This window comes from Enhydra lutris, unplaced genomic scaffold (assembly GCF_002288905.1).
Source record: "Enhydra lutris kenyoni isolate GAN:26980312 unplaced genomic scaffold, ASM228890v2 scaffoldscaffold12, whole genome shotgun sequence".
Lineage (NCBI taxonomy): Eukaryota > Metazoa > Chordata > Mammalia > Carnivora > Mustelidae > Enhydra > Enhydra lutris.
In genome coordinates this window covers 22,691,153-22,713,363 of record NW_019154096.1, presented here as the reverse complement: position 1 = coordinate 22,713,363, position 22,211 = coordinate 22,691,153, and the positions used below count along the sequence as shown (strand labels likewise).

At 36.1% G+C, this 22,211-nt stretch overlaps 1 protein-coding gene across 1 annotated transcript in view; it reads right to left on the bottom strand.

Moving 5' to 3' along the window:
• Positions 1-21,949, bottom strand: part of LOC111145080 (myopalladin) — a 97,511-nt gene extending 75,562 nt beyond the window's left edge. The window contains exons 1-2 of the mRNA XM_022499705.1: positions 21,728-21,949; positions 10,220-11,122 (exon numbers count right to left, since the gene is read on the bottom strand). Coding sequence (XP_022355413.1) covers positions 10,220-11,121 — 902 coding nt within the window. The 5' untranslated portion in view covers position 11,122; positions 21,728-21,949. The remainder of the gene's footprint in view (positions 1-10,219; positions 11,123-21,727) is intronic.
• Between the last annotated feature and the right edge of the window lie 262 nt (positions 21,950-22,211).

Sequence of the window (22,211 nt, the reverse complement as noted above, 5' to 3'; positions counted from 1 at the left end):
AAACTTCTTGGTAACTTAAGAGAAACATAAATAAGCACTTGGTTAATATCAAGATATCAAGATCTAGCTAGAGTGAAGATTAATAAAGTGAAAATGAAAACAATTCCGAAACAATTTTTATTTATTTATTTATTTATTTATTTTAAAAGATTTTATTTATTTATTTGACAGACAGAGATCACAAGTAGGCAGAGAGACAGGCAGCGAGAGAGAAGGAAGCAGGTTCCCTGCCGAGCAGAGAGCCTGATGCGGGGCTTGCTCGCAGGACCCTGGGATCATGACCTGAGCTGAAGACAGAGGCTTTAACCCACTGAGCCACCCAGGCGCCCCCTAAATAATTTTTTAAAGGAGTACATTACTTTGGGTAGGGCTGACTAGAAACTTTCTGTTGTCTCCTTCTAGAACTCTTACGTTTTCTTTTTCACATAGTACTTATTACTAAATTACTACATAATTTACTTATTTATTAAATTTATGGTTTGTCATCTATTTCCTTCACCTCAACTAGAAAAGAGTATGGCAGGAAACTTAGCCTTATTTGCTAATGAATTTCAAGTGCCTCGAATAGTTCCTGATGCATAGTGAGTGCTGAATAAATTTTTATTGAGTGAATGAACAAATCAACATATTAAATTTTTTAGTTTTGTTGATGCAATGTACTTGAATCTTTGCAATATTGATATTTTAAAGTATAATTTTTTTCTTCTGTTATACTATGTTAATTTTCTTTCAGAATAAATTCTTCTATTCATTCAATTTGGAACCACTTTGATGGTATTGATTTTGTTTATCCCAAGAATTCAAGTTTGACTAAACATTATAAAATCAATATTCTTCACCATATCAAAAAATTTAAGGGGAAATTCATACAATGATCTCAACAGATACAAAAAAATGTTTTATAAAATTCAACATCCACTCATGATTTAAAAAAATCTTAATTTTCCTAAACAAAAGAAACCGACAACGAAATCTTATGTAAGGGTGAAAAATGGAAAGCATTCCCTTTAAGATTATAAATAAGACTAGAATACCCACTGTCACCATTTCTTTTTAACACTGTACTGGAGGGTTTAACTAGTTTAATAAGTCAAGAAAATGAAATATAAGATACGGGACTGGAAAGGAAGATCACCCATACAAAAATATATAGAAAATCTCTAGAATGTAGCAACATTGTTGGTTAGAAAAACCAATATACAGGTGGGTGGGGGGATGGGATAACTGGATGATGGGCATTAAGGAGGGTATGTGATGTGATGAGCACAGGGTGTTACATGCAACTGATAAATTATTGAACACTGTATCTGAAACTAATGATGTACTCTATGTTGGCTAATTGAATTTAAATTAAAAAAAGAAAAAGAAAAAATATACAAAAGTTGATTGCATTTCTCTATGTAACAATCATAGGATGCAATTTTTTTTAAAAAGCTATCATTTATACAGAGTGAAAAGGAGATACTGCTGGATAAATCTAGCCAAATATTTGTATGACTGAGATAAAAAAATTATTTAAGCTTACTATTTAGGTAATCTAAATAAATGGAGAAACATATTATGATCCTGAATATGAAACCTCAATATTTTATTTTTAAAAAGATATATTTTTTGAGAACGAGCGAGAAAATGAGTAGGGGATGGGGCAGGGGATGGGAAGGAAAGAGAGAATCTCAGGGTGACACCCTGCTGAGTGCAGAACCCAACTCGGAGTTTGATCTCACAACCCTGAGGTCATGACCTGAGCCAAAATCAAGAGTCAGATGCACAACTGACGGAGCCATCCAGGTGCCCTGAAGCCTCAATATTTTAAAGATGTCAAATTCCCCCTAAATTGGTCTACAGATTCAATGCAATCTACAAAATCTTAATAAATTAAAAAATTCTTATGAAATTTGATAAGATGATTCTAAAATTTATATTGTAGAGCAAAAGGCCAAGAAGCACTAAAATTCCTTAAAATGAAAAAGCTGGAAATGAGGATTATGAAAACTCTATTGCAATGAGATAAATAAACCACAGGAAAGGAATAGAAAGCTCAGAGCTAGATCCACATATTTATGGAATTCTGACTTATGATGGAGCTGGCATTATAGATCAATTGAGGGGGGATACACTTTCAATAAACTGGAGCTGAAATAGTTGATTACCCAATCTAAAAATAATATAAATGGATCCTCTGCTTTACACCATACACAAAAATCAGCTTTAAATGGATTAAGAAATTAAATGTGAAAGACAAAATTACAAAACTTTTAGAAGACAATATATAAGAATATTTTATGTTGAGGTAAGGAAAAATTTCTTAAGCTAGACACACACTATAGAAACCAAAACTACAAAAAAAAATTTATACCGAAGTTAAAAATATCTAATTATTAGAGATACCATAGAAAAAATAAGAAGGCAAGTCAAAGTAAGAAAGGATATTTTCATAATCTATATGTCAATATGTCATATGATTAGTACCTTAATCATATTTTTTAGAAGTCTTACAATTCAATAAGAAAAGAACAAAATGACAGAAAAATGAATGAAAGATGTAAAGAGGTCCTTCATATAAGTGAATGCTGAATGGCCAATAAACACCGTTTTTAAAATTCTCAGATTCATCAGTAATTACAGAAATGAAAAATTAAAATTACAACAAGCTAACACCTCATACCTATCTGACTGACAAAAATTTAGAAGTCTGGTAATATCAATATTGGCAATGATGTAGGACAACCAGAGCTCTCATAAATGTTCATGGGAATGCAAGTTGAAATAATTTCTTTGGAAAAATTTGATATTATTATAAAGTTGAAGTTGTACTAACTCCATCAGCAATTCCATGCCTAGACATATTCATGTACCAGAAGAATATATTAGAATGCTTATAACAACATTGTTCATCTTAAGAAAAAAACCTAGAAACAACCCAAATGTACATCAACAAATACAATCCTCTAGCCTTACAGTGAAATCCTATATAGCGATGAAAATGAGTGAATTAGAGTTACATGCAACATCATGGATATAGTTTTTCGAGAAAAAAATTCAAGCAGCAGAAGAATATAAACATCACGATCCTACTTATATAAAAAAATTTTAAATATGTAAATTTTACTAATATTATTTTTTTAAACTTTTTATTATGGAAACTGTCAAGCATATACAAAGTAGAGACTTATATAATGGGCCACCATGCACATATCCCTTAGCTTCAATAAATTATCAACAAGTGGCATATGTATTTCTTTTATGTTCTCCACTTTTTCCCACCTTGAATTATTTTAATGTAAGTCCAGGATTTTGTATTATTTCATATGTAAATGCTTCCATACCAATATTGTTTAGGGACATAAAAATATGTTGTAAAACTATGAAGAAAGATTGTTAAGAAAAATTTAAAGAGAAAACACAAGATTTGAACTAGTGATTACTTCTGAAAGGGGAGGAAGGGAGAGGATTAGGAAGACAACAGTCTTAAAAATAATGGTAATGTGGGCACACAGATGTTTGTGCTATCATTCTTATCCCATGAACATAAATATGCGTGTGCACATGCACACACACACACACACACACACACACACACACATTCTTTAGTATCTAGTCAAAATATACTTTAGAAAACAATTCAGGCAATTCAGTCTGATGATCCGTGTCCATTTTGGGAGTGTATGTGAAGTCAAGAGTCTGATTAAAGAAAGTTGGTAGGCAATCGCAGGAACTTATGTAGAGGCCCTTGGAGAGCTTGATTTATAGCCTCTGGAGTCTGTGGGGGTACAGAGGTTTATACCCAATTCTTACCTCAGAAACTTTTATTTTCTTTATTTATTTTTTAAAGATTTTATTTATTTATTTATTTGACAGAGATCACAAGTAGGCAGGCAGAAAGAGAGGGGGAAACAGGCTCCCTGCTGAGCAGAAAGCCTGATGTGGGGCTCGATCCTAGGACCTTGAGATCATGACCTGAGCTGAAGGCAGAGGCTTAACCCACTGAGCCACCCAAGTGCCCCCAGCCTCAGAAACTTTTAAGGTGACAGGATATTTAGTATTTCCCAAGAGAGAAGGACAACAGGAAGAGCTTCAATGGAAGCAGCCTAGATTTCCAAACTTTATGGGAGGAAGATGTGGGTTTTCCCATGGACACAGTGGACACCACAGAAACTAGCCTGGCGTTCCACCTCAAAACAGAACTTGCTTCAAAGAACCGCCTACGAGGCTGAGGTGACTCCAACAGAGAGAGTGTGAGAAGTGTTCTGTTGGAGTAAGGACTGAGAAACAGGTCCTAAAGTGTTACCTGGAGATTGCAGCCTCTGGGTCAAGGAACAGAGTGTGGGGAATCCCTCCCTCTGAGGTAGTTTCCGAAGAAATTGCAAAAATTCTCCGCACAGCAGCAGACAGCAGTTTGTTAAAACACAGGTGTTTGGGCCTCATTTTTAGAGACCCCGATTCAGTAGGTATAAGGTAGAACTACTGCTGACCAGCTGGTTCAGGAACCACTTTGAGTAGTGGGTTCTAGGAGGCTCTCAAAACGTAGCCTCCTCTGCCTCTTTGGACTTAATCTCAAACCATTTCCTTCTCACTGAATGTTCTGGTGACATCAGTTCTTTCAATTCCTTAAAGTCAACGATGATCTTGTAGCCTTAAGAGCTTCGAATCTTCTGTTCCCTCACTCTGAAACACTTTTTCCTAAGCCCCACTTTGCCAGGCTAACTCCTAGAAATCTTTTATTTCTCAGCTTAAATACTGCTTTTTAATACAACCTTCTTCAGCCTACCTATAAGGTTTGGTGCCTTCACTACATGCACCCTCCTTTATCACATTTATCACAATTACAATTATGTAATAATTTTGGGAATTTTTGTTTATTATCTGTGTTCCTTACTAGACCCTAAGCTCCATGAAGGCAGGGAATTTTTCTTGTTTTTGCTGTTTTAATCTTAGTGCCTATAACAATACATGGCACATAGTAGGCACTTAGTATTGGTTGGATAAATGAATGAAGGCATCTAGATTTTCCCAAAAGGTAGAAGAAAAAGCCCATAAATAAAGTAATATTTCAAATATTTGTACAACATATTATACACGATATGTGTAATATGTATACATCAAATACAATTGTTTATAATATTTTTATAATTCCCCTGTGTCATTTAAAATATCCTCTGTTTTTGTAACTAATTTATTTCCTGATCATGTCACTTGTAGGCTATTGTCCAGAAGCAGCAAAAACAAAACCGAGCAGCCAAAGCTGGCATTGATGCCATAAAGGGTAAATTTGTGCTGCTTCAGAAGGTTGTGCACAAGCAAACATACTTAGTGTGACCCAGCTGCACATTCCTGGGAAAAGAATTTGAAGTCAGGATACAAAACGGGATCACAGCCATTTGCTGTGAATTCCAACAGACGCTTTCATCTGTGGGTGATGCATGAATGTGTTTCATTTTCTAAGGCCACTCCTCCCATGAAGCTATGTCCAAGATTAACAAGCTTTTTCAAAAGGCTACTACCTTCAGTGACGTGGGATCTCACCTCTACAAAACAAAGCAATTTCTGCCCAATTAACTTGGAAATCAACAAATACACCAAAAACAATTTTTCAATTTGCTAAACCAGAGTTCAAGAGCATGGATAACATACTGATTACACAGAGGGGCGCCCAGATCCAAGATTAGACCTCAGTTGCCAGGTATGCTTATGGCATTTTCCTGCAAAAATAGTGAAAAGGATACGTTTCTTATTGACTGCCACGTTCCTACACTGCAAGCCAAAATGTCTCATTATTTTAATGTATTTTTAAGGTATTCTCTGCATCAAAATCTGTGCTCCTGGGTTCTATGGGGATGCCTTAGGAGTTTCGGGCTTCTTCCACTCCAACGCTCTTCAATCTCAAAAGCTCTAATTTTATCCTTAAAAAAATGTGTGTGTGTGTGTGTGTGTGAGAGAGAGAGAGAAAGAGAGAGAGAGAGAAAAAGAGAGTGTTGGGACAACGTATAACAGATTCATTGCCGGGAGAAAACTGGGAGTGAGTTACTGCTAAAAGAAGGTTGGGAAACCATCTTTTGGCACTAGTAGAAGTTAGTTCCAAGTGTTATCTGTTTATATATAGTCCCTTTGTAATTACAGAGATATTGTGTCCAGATTTCCTAGTGTCCAGGGCATTCCTTGGAATGTCTCCAGTTCCACTACCCTCTCATTTGACCTTCAGTCGTGCATTTCCAACTGCCTATTGGAAATCATCCCTTGGTCTCCTCAGACTCAAATCATCAACTCCACCATTCGTCTGTCACCTCTTCCATTTTCTTAGTCCTTGGCAGTGACCCCAATATTCTCTCAGGCACCCGGCTTCAAACGTGTGGAGTAACATTTTTTTACTCATCCTTCCTATCCAGTCAGCCACCAAGTTTGGCTTGATTTCTTTTCTTCTAAATCTTGCTCCCACCCCCATTCAAATCTGACCAGAGCATCTGATGCCTGGGATATCTCCCTCAGCTTCCTAAGTGGCCTACACTCTTCATTCTTTTCAAGTCGAACTCCTCCTTTCAAGCTAATTCTACTTAAATGCTCCCTTTCATCTTGGTACTTCTCGATACACAACCTTGTAATGGCTTCTAGGAGGTTTTGAAACCAAGTCTGAACGATTCTGTTTTGCTTTCAAGGCTCTGCAAAATCATTTGGCTCTACTCTTTTCAGGTTAGGCCAGTCTCCTCCCTGTCATATAAAAATATTCCTCTCCCAGCGTCTGTGCCTTTATATGAACATGTTAAATTGACCTGACCCAAAAGCTTTTCTCTCGTCTTGGCTCACCTGTTACCCCATGTTCTTCACATAGCCAGGGAACTCAGTTCCTTGAAAAAAAAAAAAAAAAAAAACACTTGTCTTTAGACTTTTGCACTTGCTTCCTCCTCCACCCTTGGTTTCTTCAAACTGAAGGCACCTCCTTTGTGAATGCTTCCTTTCTCCTGCACTAATCACATCTCCTTTGAGCTGCTGTTGTGTTCTATATATACTTCTGTTATAGCCTTTATTATACAATGTTGCACCTTTTTTACTACATTCCTGTCTGATTGCCTTTTCGATTGTGAGCTACCCTCTCAGAATAGTTTTAGACTTGGTTTCAAAACAAGGTCCCTGACCTCCAATAGCTCACAGTTGTTTCGTACTCCCAGTGAGTCACTTTAGTAATTCAATAGGTATTTGTTGAATGATTGAATGAATAAATCCTAAACCCTAAATCCTCTCAATCTTTCTCATCCTACATGTCGGAAGTCTTCTTTGATCTTTCTAGTCCTCCATCCCTTCTCTGAAGCCTGATAGTTCTTATGGTTTTGTACTATACAAACTTGGATGATTTCTTTAATTGAATCACAAGCTCCTTGAGGTCAGGAACACCGTCTTATATTGTCTCTGTCACTGCAATAATCAAAGTGCAGAGCACATAGTAAAAATATATTTGCTGTCCAATTAATTAGTTTCGTAAACTCTGGGCTTAAGACAATAATGACAGCTAATAGAAAATTCTAAACTTTTTGGAATATAATTGCTGCCATAAATTAAATACTAGTTCATTCAGAAAATATTTAATGAACACCTAGAAATTTTCTGGCACCAAACCAATGGTTGGAATACAGGCATGAATTCTATCAGGAAAGAAATTCTTCCAGGTAAAATTAGTATTGCTACATAGAAGCTGTGTACATTTTTTTCACTTTAAAATTTGTAAATTTGTATCTGGTTGATTAAGTAGTTTTTGAGGGACCACTAGATTACTTTGTTTTGGGGGGGTGGGTATCTTATAATTCTTCCTGGCTGATTTTTCTCACAAGAATACTGAATTCTTTTTTGTATCTGAGATTGTCACAGTCAAGAAATGGGGAGAATCAGTCCTGAACGATCTGGTATAGTTTTTCTGGGTTTTTTGGGTCCATTCTATGTTTAGAAATTAGTGGGTTGGACAAGACTAATCTAAGTAAGTTGTGTGTGTATTATAACTGAGTACTCACCAGCTTACTTAGCCTGACCAAATGTCACTGAGTGATTTCCATCATGGTTCTGTGATGACATCTCACCGGTATTACCAACAATACTTCCCGGGAGTGTCATCAGGCATGCTTAGAATAGAAGGTTAGATACTGATCTGTGTCATATAGTTTCACCCCTTTGTCATATCTTAGGCCATATGACCGAATCCTGATTTAAACTGATTGAGTTTCTTGTTTTCCTGTTTCTTTATGCATTAGTTTACTTAACATTTCTTAGTGATTACTATGGGCCAGAAATAAACAAAGGAGATATGAAGGTGTTCAGGATACAAAGGAGAACCCCTGCCCTCAAGGAGCTCATTTGCATAACTGGATAGTAGTGTACATGACATTGTAGAAATAATATTTAACATTGCATTCTGTTGCCTTTGAAAACCAAAATTCAATATATGAGTATGTCTTTGGGTTAAAATCTCTTGAATCAATAGGTAAATATAAATAAAACTATTATTATTAATACTATTACTGTCCTATAATATGAATACTGTGTGAGAAAAAGACGAGACCCTATTTACACACCTTGAATAAATGTTAAATAGTAATGAAGTCATTCTACTAGTAAATAAATTGTTAGGAAGGCAAAGTGATTGTTACAAGTCTCTAAATACTAGTAATTCTCTACAAAAGCAACACACTTAAAGCTCTTTATTCACATATTATTACATTGTAATATTAGAGTTTGCAAATGTCACCCTGGGGCTGTGGTCAGATCCAGGTTGTGGGACCTGAAGCTCAGATATGTGAAGGGCCCCTTTAAAAAATGAAATAAAACAAGACCACAAAATTAGGCATATTTTGGCAAATGAGGAGCCCCGAGGCTTAAGCTTCATTTGCTTCAAAGAAAAGCTAACTGGTAGGCACATAAAAAATTGATATCAGGGGCTCCTGGGTGGCTCAATAGTGAAGCGGCTGCCTTTGGCTCAGGTTGTGAACCCAGGGGTCCTGGGATGGAGCCCCGTGTTGTGCTCCCTGCTCAGTGGGAAGCCTCCTTCTCCCTTTCCCAGTCCCCCTGCTTGTGTTCTCTCTCTCTCTCTCTCTCTTTTTCTCGCTGTGTCTCTCTCTGTCGAATAAACAAAAAGATCTTAAAAAAAGAAAAAGATTGATATCCTCTCTACTCATTAGTCATATTAGGGAAAGACTTGGGCATTAGGGAGAATAGTATTCATTAAGCTGTTATGAAAAAATTTATAATAAATATAATACATGTAAAATGAATCTTTAAATTGATTTTACTTAGCTATGAACTTATTCTATCTTTATTCTATTAGTCTTTATTCTATCATTTGGCTTTCTTTAAAATTGAAAAAATACCTCAGGTATTCATTGAGTATAAGTCTTAAATACTTTCTTGTTTTAAGCTTCAGGCTGTAGACTTATGCTGTCCAGTACCTTAGTCACTGACCACATGTGGTATTGGGCACTTGAAATGTGGCTGGTGCAACCTAGGTCCTGAATTTCAAATTACATTTAATTTTAATTAATTTACATTTAAAAACTGATAATTTTGCTGTTATGGAATTTTGAGGTATGTTTGGAACAACTTGAGTATATTAAGCTACTTTTTCAACTGTAAACGTTATGAAATCTAAATGCAGATTAAGTATTTCCTAGGAAAATTAAGCAGTCAAATTGAGAAGTGCTGTTCTAAATGTAGGATTCACACTGGGTATCTTATTAATAGTTTATATTGATTACCTGTTGAAATAATAATATTTTAATATATTGATAAAATAATACATATTTTAAAAGCTTATCTCACCCAGTTCTTTTTACTTTTCGAAAATGTGACTACTTGAAGGGGCGCCTGGATGGCTCAGTGGGTTAAGCCTCTGCCTTCGGCTCAGGTCATGATCTCGGGGTCCTGGAATCGAGCCCCACTTCGGGCTCTCTGCTCAGCGGGGAGCCTGCTTCTCCCTCTCTTTCTGCCTGCCTCTCTGCCTGCTTGTGATCTCTCTCTCTGTCAAATAAATAAATAAAATCTTAAAATAATGTGTCTACTTGAAAAATTTCAATTGCATAATTTGGGTAATATTATATTTCTATTGGAGAGTGCTACATTAGACTCTGACTTTTTCCTCAAAAAGAGTACATAGTTTTTGAAACCACATACTTAAAAGACAAATATGTGAGAGGATCAGGGTAGATGGAAAGCAGTTACCAAGCATTGCTAATGAGATATTTTTTACCTTACTTGGGGTGGTGGAATTCCTACCACTATGCAATCCAACTGTACTCTGGTTCCTTCTGGAACTTCTCTGCTCCGTAACTTTTGAGTGAACCGAGGAGGTTGCCCCAGAGGTTCTTCATAATACAAAGATGAAGGTGAAGAGCCTGGAGTGGTGTCTCCACCAGCCGCCTCACTGGCAGCCTGCTCAGCTTCGCGCCTCTTAGCTTCCTGCCTTTCAAGGGCGTGATTCACTTCATTATCCCTAGTATCTGCAGGGATAGGGATGGGAATAGAAGATCTTTCTCTTCTTTCTGAGATATCTGACAAACTGGAGCTATTTTCCTGCGTAAGTTTGTTTTGAGATTCCAGTTTACTCTTGTGGTTTTTGCAGGCACGAGGTCTAATCCTTTTGGAGCTATGGGCTTTGAAAAGGGAGGACAGCTCTTCAATGAAATCGGCAGCTTTATTTAAGAATACTTTTTTGGACTGGGTTTCAGAGCTATACTGCGGCCTTTTTGCCTCATGGGGACTCTCTTTAGAGCTGGTAGGACCTCGAGAGTTATCCTGACAGAAGTTGGGGTCAAAACTTGATTTAGGTGAGTGTTTCATTTGATCAGATGAAAGACGTTTTCTGGCTTGAGCTTCATCTGCTTTCTCCAAAGGGTCGTGATTGATGGCCAGTCTTGCCAGATTGACACTTTCATCTAATTCTTCTTGGCTCAGGAAGGCTGAAAGATCTGGAAGGTCATCTTGGCCTCCTCCTCCTTCAGCAGCTCCAGAAGGATTGCCAAAATGGAAAGGGTTGGAGGACGGTTCTGCTCGACTTCTCTCATTGTTTCCCCGGTGTCTAGTTTCTGCTAAATAGCTCTCTCTTAGAAGCTGAGATATGGAAGTAGAAGCTTCTATGCTGTCGTCTTGCATGCTGTCACAAAATAATAATAATAATAACAAAAAGTTCGATCATTTCTAAAGAATAATAGGTCTACAAGCATGATGGAGTTTTAAGATCTTAAAGTTTAAAATAAAAAGTTGCCTAATTTTGATACTTCTACAAAAATTACATTAAAGACTTAAAGATGAACCTCAAATTGTAAAATGAAAATGAACTGAATGAGACTGCCCTGAAATATAAAATAAAAACATGGGTAATAACCACTCTATTAAGTTCTTTAATACAAGTTCAATTGTGAAAGCTATGATGTAACCATAGTGATAGGAAATACAATTTCTGAGCACAGTTTTGATGATATCTATAAAGGGCTTTTAGTTATAAAGACCTTTCCTACACAGAGATTTGCTGTCCATACTCTCCCCTTTACCTTGAATGCAATAAAATAATAGGCATTAAAAAATACGGACAACAACAGTTTTCTGTTTCATTCATCAAAAGCTCTACATAAACTGACATTATCTCCTATGGTTTCAAGACTTTTTCACTCAGCTTAACCCACACTGGTTTCTTATTATTTCTGAAATATTCTAAAGTTACATCTGAATGCCTCAGAACATTTGACTAGCTTGCTTTTGCCTGTACCTGGAGCGTTCTTTCTGACAATGCTATGTGACTCACTTCTCACTTCCCTCAATTATCTACCTATTCTCTCCTCAGTGGTTCCTTCTTTATGGCCCAACATAAGACAGAAATACCTTTCCAGCCTATCCTTTTACACAGTTTGGTTTTCCCAGTACCACTTATCTTCATAAGAAATACCTGGCATGCACATTTTTAGCAGCTTGTCATTTTCCTCCCACTAAAATACAACTTCCACCAATGCAAGGACTTTGATCCCAAAAAATAATTGTTAAACTAATGAATAAATTCTTCTTTGAAATGGGGAAAAAAAAGATATAGGTAACATAATCCATTTAATTACTGAAAACATCAATTTGATCCAGTTCATGAAAATAAATAATGCTTTGGTTTTTGACTGGAGACAAGTTGTTTAAATTCAATGTTGTTTAGAGGTTCAATCTGCTCTTGAAAAGTGTAATGATCTAGCCTTTTCAAATAAGGTATAATTAATTTAATTTCTACGAAGATATGAGTTAGAACCTAGATTTTTAAAAATCTCTTTTATTAACATTGGTGAAGAGGGGATATAGGAGACAGGGAAATGAGGTTCAATATAGGACACCCCTAAGTTGTATTTCACTGTATACCCTTTCCTGACTTTTGAGTGTCAATTATATGAGGCTATTACTGATTCAAAAAGTAAATAATTTTTAAAATATTAAGAAAATATTACAGTAACTTTAGTTCAAAGCCCCCCCTGAACTAGAGCTTGGTAATACAAAGCAACTTTATATTACTAACATTTTATCATTTTTTGAGTCATACATTTACTAGAGGGATGGCAAACTGGTGACCTGTAGGCTGTTACTTCTCTCTTTCCTTAAAAGATCAGCTTACAGAGTACAGTGCTCTTCCCATGGATCTTGACTTTCTTAACACTCTACTCCTTCAGTCTCCACCAATCAAAGATGGTCATAGAGGTGAAGACCATTTGCTTGCTATTCTTGGCTACCATGTGCTAGGCCCTGTGCTGGGAAGACGGAGAGGAAAGTTATCTAAATCTTTTTAGGCTTTATGATTCTATGACGAACTTGTTTCAGTTCACTCCTTTCCTTTCCCATATAAGACAGCCTGACTTACATCACAAAGAATACTTCCTGGGAACCGCTCTAATTCTTGAGCTTTTAGAGTGCTATCCAAAACCAACCTCTAAATTGGCAAAGTAAGCGGTCACCTTGAGAGGGCAATTAGAGATGGCTGAAATAATTGCCTACAGCCAAATATTTTTCCACATGCTTGTTACAGCCTGAAATTGTCACTACTGGAGTCATTTGTTTGGGTGAAGTCTACTGTGCCTTAAAAATGAATTGAAAATGCAAAGGTGCTGGATGAGTGCAAAGATTTATCTACAAAGATATTCATCACAGTATAGATGATAGTATTAAAAATTGGAACCATGTTCAATAAGAAATTAGTTAATTAAATTATAATATACTCATTAAATAGAGCTATCCAGCTATTTTAAATCTGGTAGGACCATAATGATATACCAAATAGTATATGAAAGTATAATTGATATATCAATTGAAAATTTGTCTCATGTCTGCATTAACATACAGAAGAAGAGTTAAAAATATGCAATATGGTGCAAAATGCTATTTTAAAATGTAATTACTATACTGATGAAAAAATCCTTCTCATTTATAAATCAACTATTTCATTAGTCTCATTTGAATTTCTGCATATACAATTGACCCTTGAACAATGCAGGAGTTAGGAGCGCGAGCCCTTGCACAGTCAAAAACCCACATATAACTTTTGATTCTTAGGAAACTTAACTACTAATAACACACAATTGACTAGAAGCCTTATCAATAGCATAAGCAGTCAATTAAAACATGTTTTTATATGTATCATATACTGTATTCTCACAATAAACTATGCTAGAAAAAAGAAAATGGTTTAAGAAAATCATAAGGAAGAAAAAATGCATTTACAGCACTGTACTGTATTTTTTTTTAAATGTAAAATAATCCATGTATAAGTGGACTCACACACAGTTCAAACCCATGTTGTTCAAGGGCCAACTGTATCTAAAAATGTAAGAGGAAAACTAAGTAATATATAAATCAGAATGATCTTCTATTAGTTGGACATTACTGTATATTGTGTTTTATTGTAACTTTGTCTCTAACTCTGTATTCTAAGATGGCTTTTATCTTGAGGCAACATGGAATGGGAATTATTAGTCTTAGAGTCAGATCGGTTTTCAAATTCTGGTTTCATGAACTCTTAGCAGTTGTGTGACTTTGAGGAAATTGCTTACTTCTCTGAGCTTTGGATTCCTCATCTTGTAAAACATGGATAATACCTAATTTCTGGGATGTTGATAACATCATGACTGCAAAGCCTTTAAAACATGCATCAGAATGCAAAACCCTGTAATAGACACTCAAATGATGTTAGCAAAAAACAGTATTTAGGGGCTTCTGGGTGGTTCAGTTGGTTAAGCATCTGCCTTCAGTTCAGGTCATGATCTGGGAGTCCTGGGATTGAGCCCTGTATTGGGCTCCCTGCTCAGTGGGGAGTCTGCTTCTCTCTCTCTTTCTCTCTCTGCCCCTAACCCCTGCTCATTCTCTCTCTCTCAAATAAAGGAATAAAATCTTTTTAAAAAACACAATATTTAGGTAAAGGTGATGTTAATGTTGAAAAACTTTTAAGAACTTTATATTTATGGTGGAAATAGGAAAGAAAATACTTGTAAAAAGTAATCACTGCTCTGGATAATTTTCTTTTTTTTTTTTTCTTTTTTAAAGACAGGAAGCCAATTGAGGTGCAAATGCATGCCTATTCTGATGCTTATGGTTATAAGAAATTATTATGATAAAAAACTTTCAGTTTTAAAAATAAAGAATTGCTTTAATTTTTAATTTAATTAATGCTTAATTTATTTAATGTTCTTTAATGTAGTGTTTATTACCTAAAACTTTGGAGTTAGATAGATGTGGTTCAGATCCCAGTTCTGACACTTCCTGGCTGTATAAACTCAACAAGGTCACTTTACCTCTATAAGGTTCAGCTTAGACATCTGCAAAACAGCCATCTCATAGATTGAAGTCATGATTAAATGTGCTTGGCATTTAGTAAATGTTCAGTAAATGGTAGTTGCTGCTATTATTATTATTATTATTATTAAATAGCAACTATAGTTACATAGCATGATAAGAAATGGAAGTAGAGCTAGTGATGTGGTTGACCCTAGGACAAAGTTTGAAAAGCAGCTGAGCTCTGATTTGTAGTTAATTCAGCATCATCTATACTTTGTTGAAATACATGTAGTCTTTAAAAAAAAAAATGTAGTCTCACGAAAGAACTGTGTTGCCTGTGGATCTTGGATACATTTTCTTTGTTTAGGCACCTGCCTGTCGCCACCTCCCTCACTGCCTTACTGGGCCAAGATCTACATGGTCTGCAGTTCTTAGCTGAGACATCGCTGTGGGATTTCTTCTTTGTTCTGGGTTGGGTACCTCTGCAATGTGATCCCAAACCTCTCTGTCCTTCTCTCCAAATACAGCAGTTACCACAACACATTAAATTTGCCTGTTTACTTTTCTGTCTACCTCAGTTTGTTTTTGTACACCACCATCTCTGTGCACACACAGCACATGGAATTGGATCAATCAATATCTGTTGAATTCTTTAGTTCATTAGAATTTCCTGCTAAATCAATTATTGTTTATCTTTTATTCTAATTACAGGATAAAGTAAGACAGATAAATAGAAATCATATTTGTAAAAAAAAAACCTAGAGAAAAAGGAAAAATATAAACTGGTAAAAACAGTAATCACTTCAAGGTGACTTTCAAATGAAAATTTATGATGGATAAAATAACTGGAATTATGCTTTTCTTTCATAGCATAAGTATCAAAGTACATCTAGTTATAATCAGAAACCTGGGTTTAAATCCCAGCTCCAACACTAAATAACTGTGTTATCTTGAGCAAGTCAGTTAATGTATCTGAGTCTCAATTATTCCCATCTTTCCAATGGGATAATAGCAATTCTCTTTTAAGAGGTTGTCAAATGAAAATGCATATATAAATTGTTAAGCTGATAAATATTACCTATAATAGGAAATTTTAAAATGTATCATTTTCTCTTTCAAGCATTAATGTAAAAACTATCTGTTGTAAAAATTTGTACTTTTAAAAAGCCCAAATGCTATTATGGCTAATGTAGCTTTTATGTATTCATCCAATAAATATCTATTGAGCACCTACTCTGTGCCAGGTACCATTCTAGGCACTATGGATTCAGCAGTGAACAAATGACAAAGTCCCTATCCTATGGAGTCGACATTCTGGTGGAGAAGACATAAGTGTTAAGAAGAAAAATAAATAAGACAAAGGAATAGAGAATGAAGGGGGAAAGGAGAAGGTATGCTATTTCAGGTAAGAAGATCAGGCATAGCTTCTAATGCAGTGGAGAAGTTAGTCGTGCGACCATCTTGAGGTGGGGGTGGGTGGAGAATGTTCCTAACTGAGAAAGAAGTAAGTGTTCTGGGGAAGGGAGGTGAATGTTTGCTGTGTGTGAGTCAAGCCCATTGTGCCTGGAGGTGAATGAAAAAGAAGAGTAGAAGAAAAAGAAGTCAGAAAAGTACAAAGTTAGATCATGTGAAGTCTTGCAGGCCATGGGAAGGACTTTGAATCTTATTATACATGTAAATGGGGACACATTTTAAGTGGATGACACAGTATTTGAAAAAAATTAATCATGGCTGTTATGCAAAAAATCAAGTTGAAGGGAGCAAGTGTGGAAACAAGCAGATCAGTTAGGAGACTTGCCATATGCTACGCAAGAGATGATGGTGGCTTGGATCAATGAATGGTACCAGTGGGAAAATGGTGAGAAATGATCAGATTTGAGGTATTTTTTTTAAAAGTAGAGGCAGTATAATTTGCTAGTAGACTGAAAGATAAGAGAGAAAGAGCAGAGTCAAGGGTGACTCCAATATTTAGGGCCTAAGCAACTAGGTACATTGCTTAGGCCCTAAATATTTAGGGCCTAAATATTTTCTTGGATGAGCAGGTTTTAGGAAAGGAAATTAAGAATTCTCTAAGACATTTCATCTGAGATGTTCAGAGTGACACTGGACTTTGTTTCCTTCTTTCTGTTTCTTACAAAATTGAAACAGATTTAATGCCACTTTCAGAATAAGAATGAGTGAAGGGTGACTGGGTGGCTCAGTTGGTTAAATGACTGCCTTTGGCTTAGGTCATGATCCTGAGGTCCTGGGATCAAGTCCTGTATCAGGCTCCCAGCTCCATGGGGAGCCTCCTTCTTCCTCTGACCTTCTCCCTTCTCATGCTCTCTCTCACTTTCTCTGTCTCAAATAAACAAATAAAATCTTTTTTAAAAAAAGTTTAAAAACAAAACAAAAAAAAGAATGAGTAATTGTCCTTAAAAACAGATCATGGTTAAGGTGAGATTCCTAGGTTGGAAATGAAACAAGGCGACATCAATAATCAACACAGACTTTAGTAAATCATATAAACTAATTTAGTGACATAGATGGCTTATTGACTGCTCTTTATTTTACTTTGCTAAATAGCTCCATTTTTTTCCCCTGGGATTTCTCCTGACGAGAGGATCTGCCCTGAGAACTTGCTGAAAATTAAGGGTCTGGTTCATAATAACAAAATTTGATGTTGATACCTTTGGGTATATTTCTCAACTCATGTTAACTAGGTTTTTTTGCAAGCTCTAAGAAGGCCTTATTGGAAATATCATTTGGTATACACCCATCTTTGGGTTATAATACAAATATTTAAACTGGGGCATTGACCAGCGAATTAGCAAAACCTAATATGAAATAACTTGGACTCAAACATAAACACTGAAGATATCTAAATGAGATAGATACCTAAACAAATTTTGATATCTAAATGAGAAAACAAATCTCATTTCTAGGTAAACACAAAAAATAGCTTAATATTTAATAATTATTCATGTAGAGAGCTGGAATAGGAAAAGATAAGACATCTTTAAGTAACTCACCTCTAAACTGAGGATAAGCAGAACTACTCTGCTTACTTCATAGTTTCGTTTGTGAAAGCACTTTAAGAATGTGCTTTAAAAACACAAATTGAAGGTGATAATTTTCTGCTGATGTGTAATTATTATACCCAGAATGTTCTTTAGGAGAAGAATCAACAACAAAATTGGGATTTGCCTCCCTCTCACTGGTGTTGATCCATTTGTCTTGCCTTTTCTGTCCTATGATGTTCCACACAATAGAAGTATCTAATTCAGTACTTTCGGAGAAACTTGCTGGGCCAAGAACCAAATCCCATGACATAGGAACTGGTCCTGGAGAGGTGGGTACAGATCATCTTTTAAATATTTGGCTGCAGGGACCCCTGGGTGGCTCAGTTCATTAAGCTTCTGCCTCTGGCTCCGGTCATGATCCCAGTACCCTGGGATGAAGTCCACATCAGGCACCTTATTTAACGGGGAGCCTGCTTCTCCCTCTGCCTACAACTCCCCCTGCTTGTAATCTCTCTCAGATAAATATATATATATATATATATATATATATATATATATATATATATATCTTAAAAGCAAAAACAAAGAGGCATTAACTAAAAAAAGAAATGACATTGGCTGCATATGGGACGCATTTTGAGGTAAATCTTTCTTCACCGTTACAGTTTCCCATCCTGTTACTATTACAGGGATCACCCCCATCTTAGTTTTATCTCTAGTCTATTTCTGGTGTGAATGACATTAGTCATTTAGTAAGTTAGTATATGTTGCATTAACAGAATAAGGACATGAAATATATAGAAATATGTCAGTAGCCTATGTCATAACCCACACTATGGAAATAGTGTAAGGTCTAGTCTCTCAATTCCTCTTTCAGTTTGAAACAGGAAAAACAGCAGATAAAAACAAATAGAAACAAATGTATACATTAAAAGAGAATGTTGAACTAAAGAGACAGAGCAGAGGTAATATATAGGAGAAAGAGTAGGAATCTGTTAAATTAGGGACATTCCTTAAAGGGCAGAGGTTAAAGGAAGGAAAAGGTTTTTAGATCATGGGCCAAGGGCGTGTAAGCTGTTCCCTTCTCTTACTATTGTTTTAATTGAATTGCTAAAGTGGGGAAGGTGGGAAAGAAAGTAAGGATTTAGCTTGAGTGGGAGGAAAGAGATTGGCTTCTATGAAGCATACTTTCCTATGTTTTTTGAATATAGAACAGGATAAACATGTAGGAAAGTAAAGGATACTGAAGCCAGAGCCCAAGGTTAGTATTTAACCTTGACAGCAAAGAAATTGTGTAAAAGTAAACTCCACAATGCGTGGAAAGGCTAATGAAAAGCAAACAGAAAGACCTCAGGCCTCTAGGATGTAAGAAGAGCTTGGTGGTAGTCATAAAAAAAATGAGGTTTTATATCACTCTCAAGATCTCACCATTTGTGGGGAACTTAGCTCTCAAACAGGAAATCAAAAACGAGAAAACGTCAATCTCGTTAACTCAAAGATTATTTTAAATAAGAAAACAGTAGAACAGTTTCATCCCTCTTCAGCCTGTCAGATTTCTTTAGGTGATGAAGGATTTGAAAAAGGTAACTTCCCAAATTACACTGACATAACATGCTGGCTAGATTGGGAGAGGAAGATGTGCCCCCAAGAGGCTCCAGATCTGAAGATCTAGTTTTAGTTCAAGGACTTGGTGGGAAGGCTGTGCTGGGCCCCTCCCAGAGGGTGTAATGCATTGTGACCCCAAGCGGAGGCAACAGGCAGCCTGTGCAGAACTGGTCAAGGTGACTCTGGTTATACGTGAACTCTACAAATTCTGGTGAGTGCAAGTAAACAGTCATACAAACCTTTGTGTCCACCAAAAATGTATTTGCTGAATATAGGCTCTTAATTTTTTTTTTAAAGATTTTATTTATTTATTTGACAGAGATCACAAGTAGGCAGAGACAGAGGCAGAAGCAGTCTCCCTGGCTGATTGGGGCTCGATCCCAGGGCCCTGAAACCATGACCCAAGCCAAAAGCAGTGGCTTAACCCACAGAGCCATCCAGGCGCCCCAAGGCTCCTAAATTTTTAAACAGACTATTCTGTCTGTACTTGAATTATTCCCTTTAGGCAAAAGTGCAATTCCCTAGCAGTTTTAAAAACTCTTTGTCAAGTATGCAGCACCGTAGAAATTTAAGAAAAGATCTCCATGGTGCTTGATTCTTCTGTATCTCCTAAGAGAGGAAAAAATTCAGTTTTTGGTCTTGTTATAGGTAATGACACTGGGTGACAAGCAATGCCTTTGTCAAATCTCAATGTCAATGAAGGAAACTATTGTAATTATTCTGGGATTACCAGTATCATTTGTCTTGTATTTTCAGGTTAGCAAGCTCAGTTCATTACTCCTATTACATATACGGCATTAACTGTTGAAAATTTAGCTGACATCTTAGTTCATTAAAGCCCTTTCATGATGAAAAGTGATTTATCAGCTGTCTTATGTCAAAAGTAAATTTGAATAAACCATCTCTATGAATCACAAAACCCAGCCTGGATTAAAAACTCATTCAATTTTTGATGTCCATGAATTGTGGTTCTGAGTCCATTCCACTTATTGGACTAAGCACACTGTAATAGAAACATGTAATAGAGAGCTTGTATTCTAAATCACAGATCTATAGAACTGGGGGTTTAACACATTAGTATGAGTTCCAATAACATTAGCTATACTCTATAATTGGGAATAGAGACAAACTTCCAGAATTTGGATAGTGTCCAACCGTTTGTTTCATAGTCCATTATTACAAGATTCTGTAATGGCTAGAATTTTGTCTACCAACAAAATAAATATAATGTGCATATATTTCAGATTTCCTGGAATGGCCTTGATTTTAAAATATTTTGTTTGTTGTCAAATCATGTGTCAGACAGCATATCTTAACCTTTGTTTAAAAAATATGTTTATTACACCTTTAAGTATAAACAGTCTCAATTTCCTAGAAAAGGATTGTGGATTTTACATGTACTTAAGAGTTATGATTAAGGAGAGACTGAAAAGTTGTCACAGATTCTTTATTGGAGTTTGTAGAATTCATTTTATCATTATCAATGTGAAAGTAACTGAACCACAATTTTTTGAGAACAAAAATGGATAGGTGTTTTGTTTTTTTTTCAAACTGATTGATTCTAGTATCTTTAACAAGTATGAATAAAAATCGGTTGACGAAATAGAAAATTTCTTAGCACCATTGCTGTAATGTTTACTTTTGGGGAATGGAAATACAGATTAATCCAAGTTCTCTTTTTCTTTGCTTACATGGTTTTTAAAATATAATTCAAGATGTGCCTCTAATTACTGCTAATAGCACAATGTATCAGGCCAAACACTTGCCACTGACTGTCAAGTGTCTTTTTGATGCAGTTGAAGAGAGAGAGGGGGAGAGAGAGAGAGAAAGGAGAAAGAAAGAGCAATGTCCTTTGAGCAAGACTTTTTGCAGCTGTTGTGTACATTAATCCAGGGAGCAGATCTCCCAACACTAAATATAGCAAGCATATCCTTTTACATGATAAAAAAATTTAAAATGAAAGTCTTTTAGCTACGGAGTCATATTATTTTAGATTTGACTTCCTTTAAAAAGGAAATAGGCATCGCACCACAAATTCTCTATACGCACTGTTATTTTAATAAGTGAACATGTGGAAATACCTATGATGTATGTATCATGTCACAACTTCCTCTGTTGAGGTATTTTTTCCTTAGGACTCAAGGAGGCTGTGATCTCTGTGACTCTCACCAATCCCTTCCAAAATCTGTACATGTAGAAAACTTTATTTTTTGTAAAAATTTTGTGTCCCATCAAACACAATTAGGAGCTATCCTAGGTTTCCCTCTTAATCACAGTAACTAGGTCTCTGAAATATCCCTTTTCCCATTGTCAACGCCCTGTTATCAAAACACACTTGAGAACTTAAATCTGGATATTACCTTTCTTTTTTTAGTTGACCCAGATGAGGATGTCCAACCCAGGCAATCCACTGTGATGATAATTATCCAAGGAGAAATTTTAGATGAAAGCACAGGAGAAAAAGAAAATTCTTCACGCCCTTGGAAATCGAGAGTAGCCGTCCATAGAGAGTGAGGAGTTAACCTTAGTTTCAGTGAAGATGGCTGTAAGAAGCTGGACAACCTGTCACCACCGGAGCCAGAGCATTTGTCAGCTCACAGGTCCCAAGTTATTTTGAGCTGCATAAACCATGTGCCTGTGAAACATTCCACCTGATTGGACAGGAGAAAACTGAGCAAAGGGATTCCATAGCGAAACAGCACCTATGGGCGGTGGGGGTCAATCAGTTTTTCTACCTACAGAATTTCACTCCTAGCTGGAGGCCCAAGTTGTTTATTGATTTATGTTTGGAATTACTACTAAATTCATGACACCATGTTCCACCTGTCAAAGAGAATGGTATTA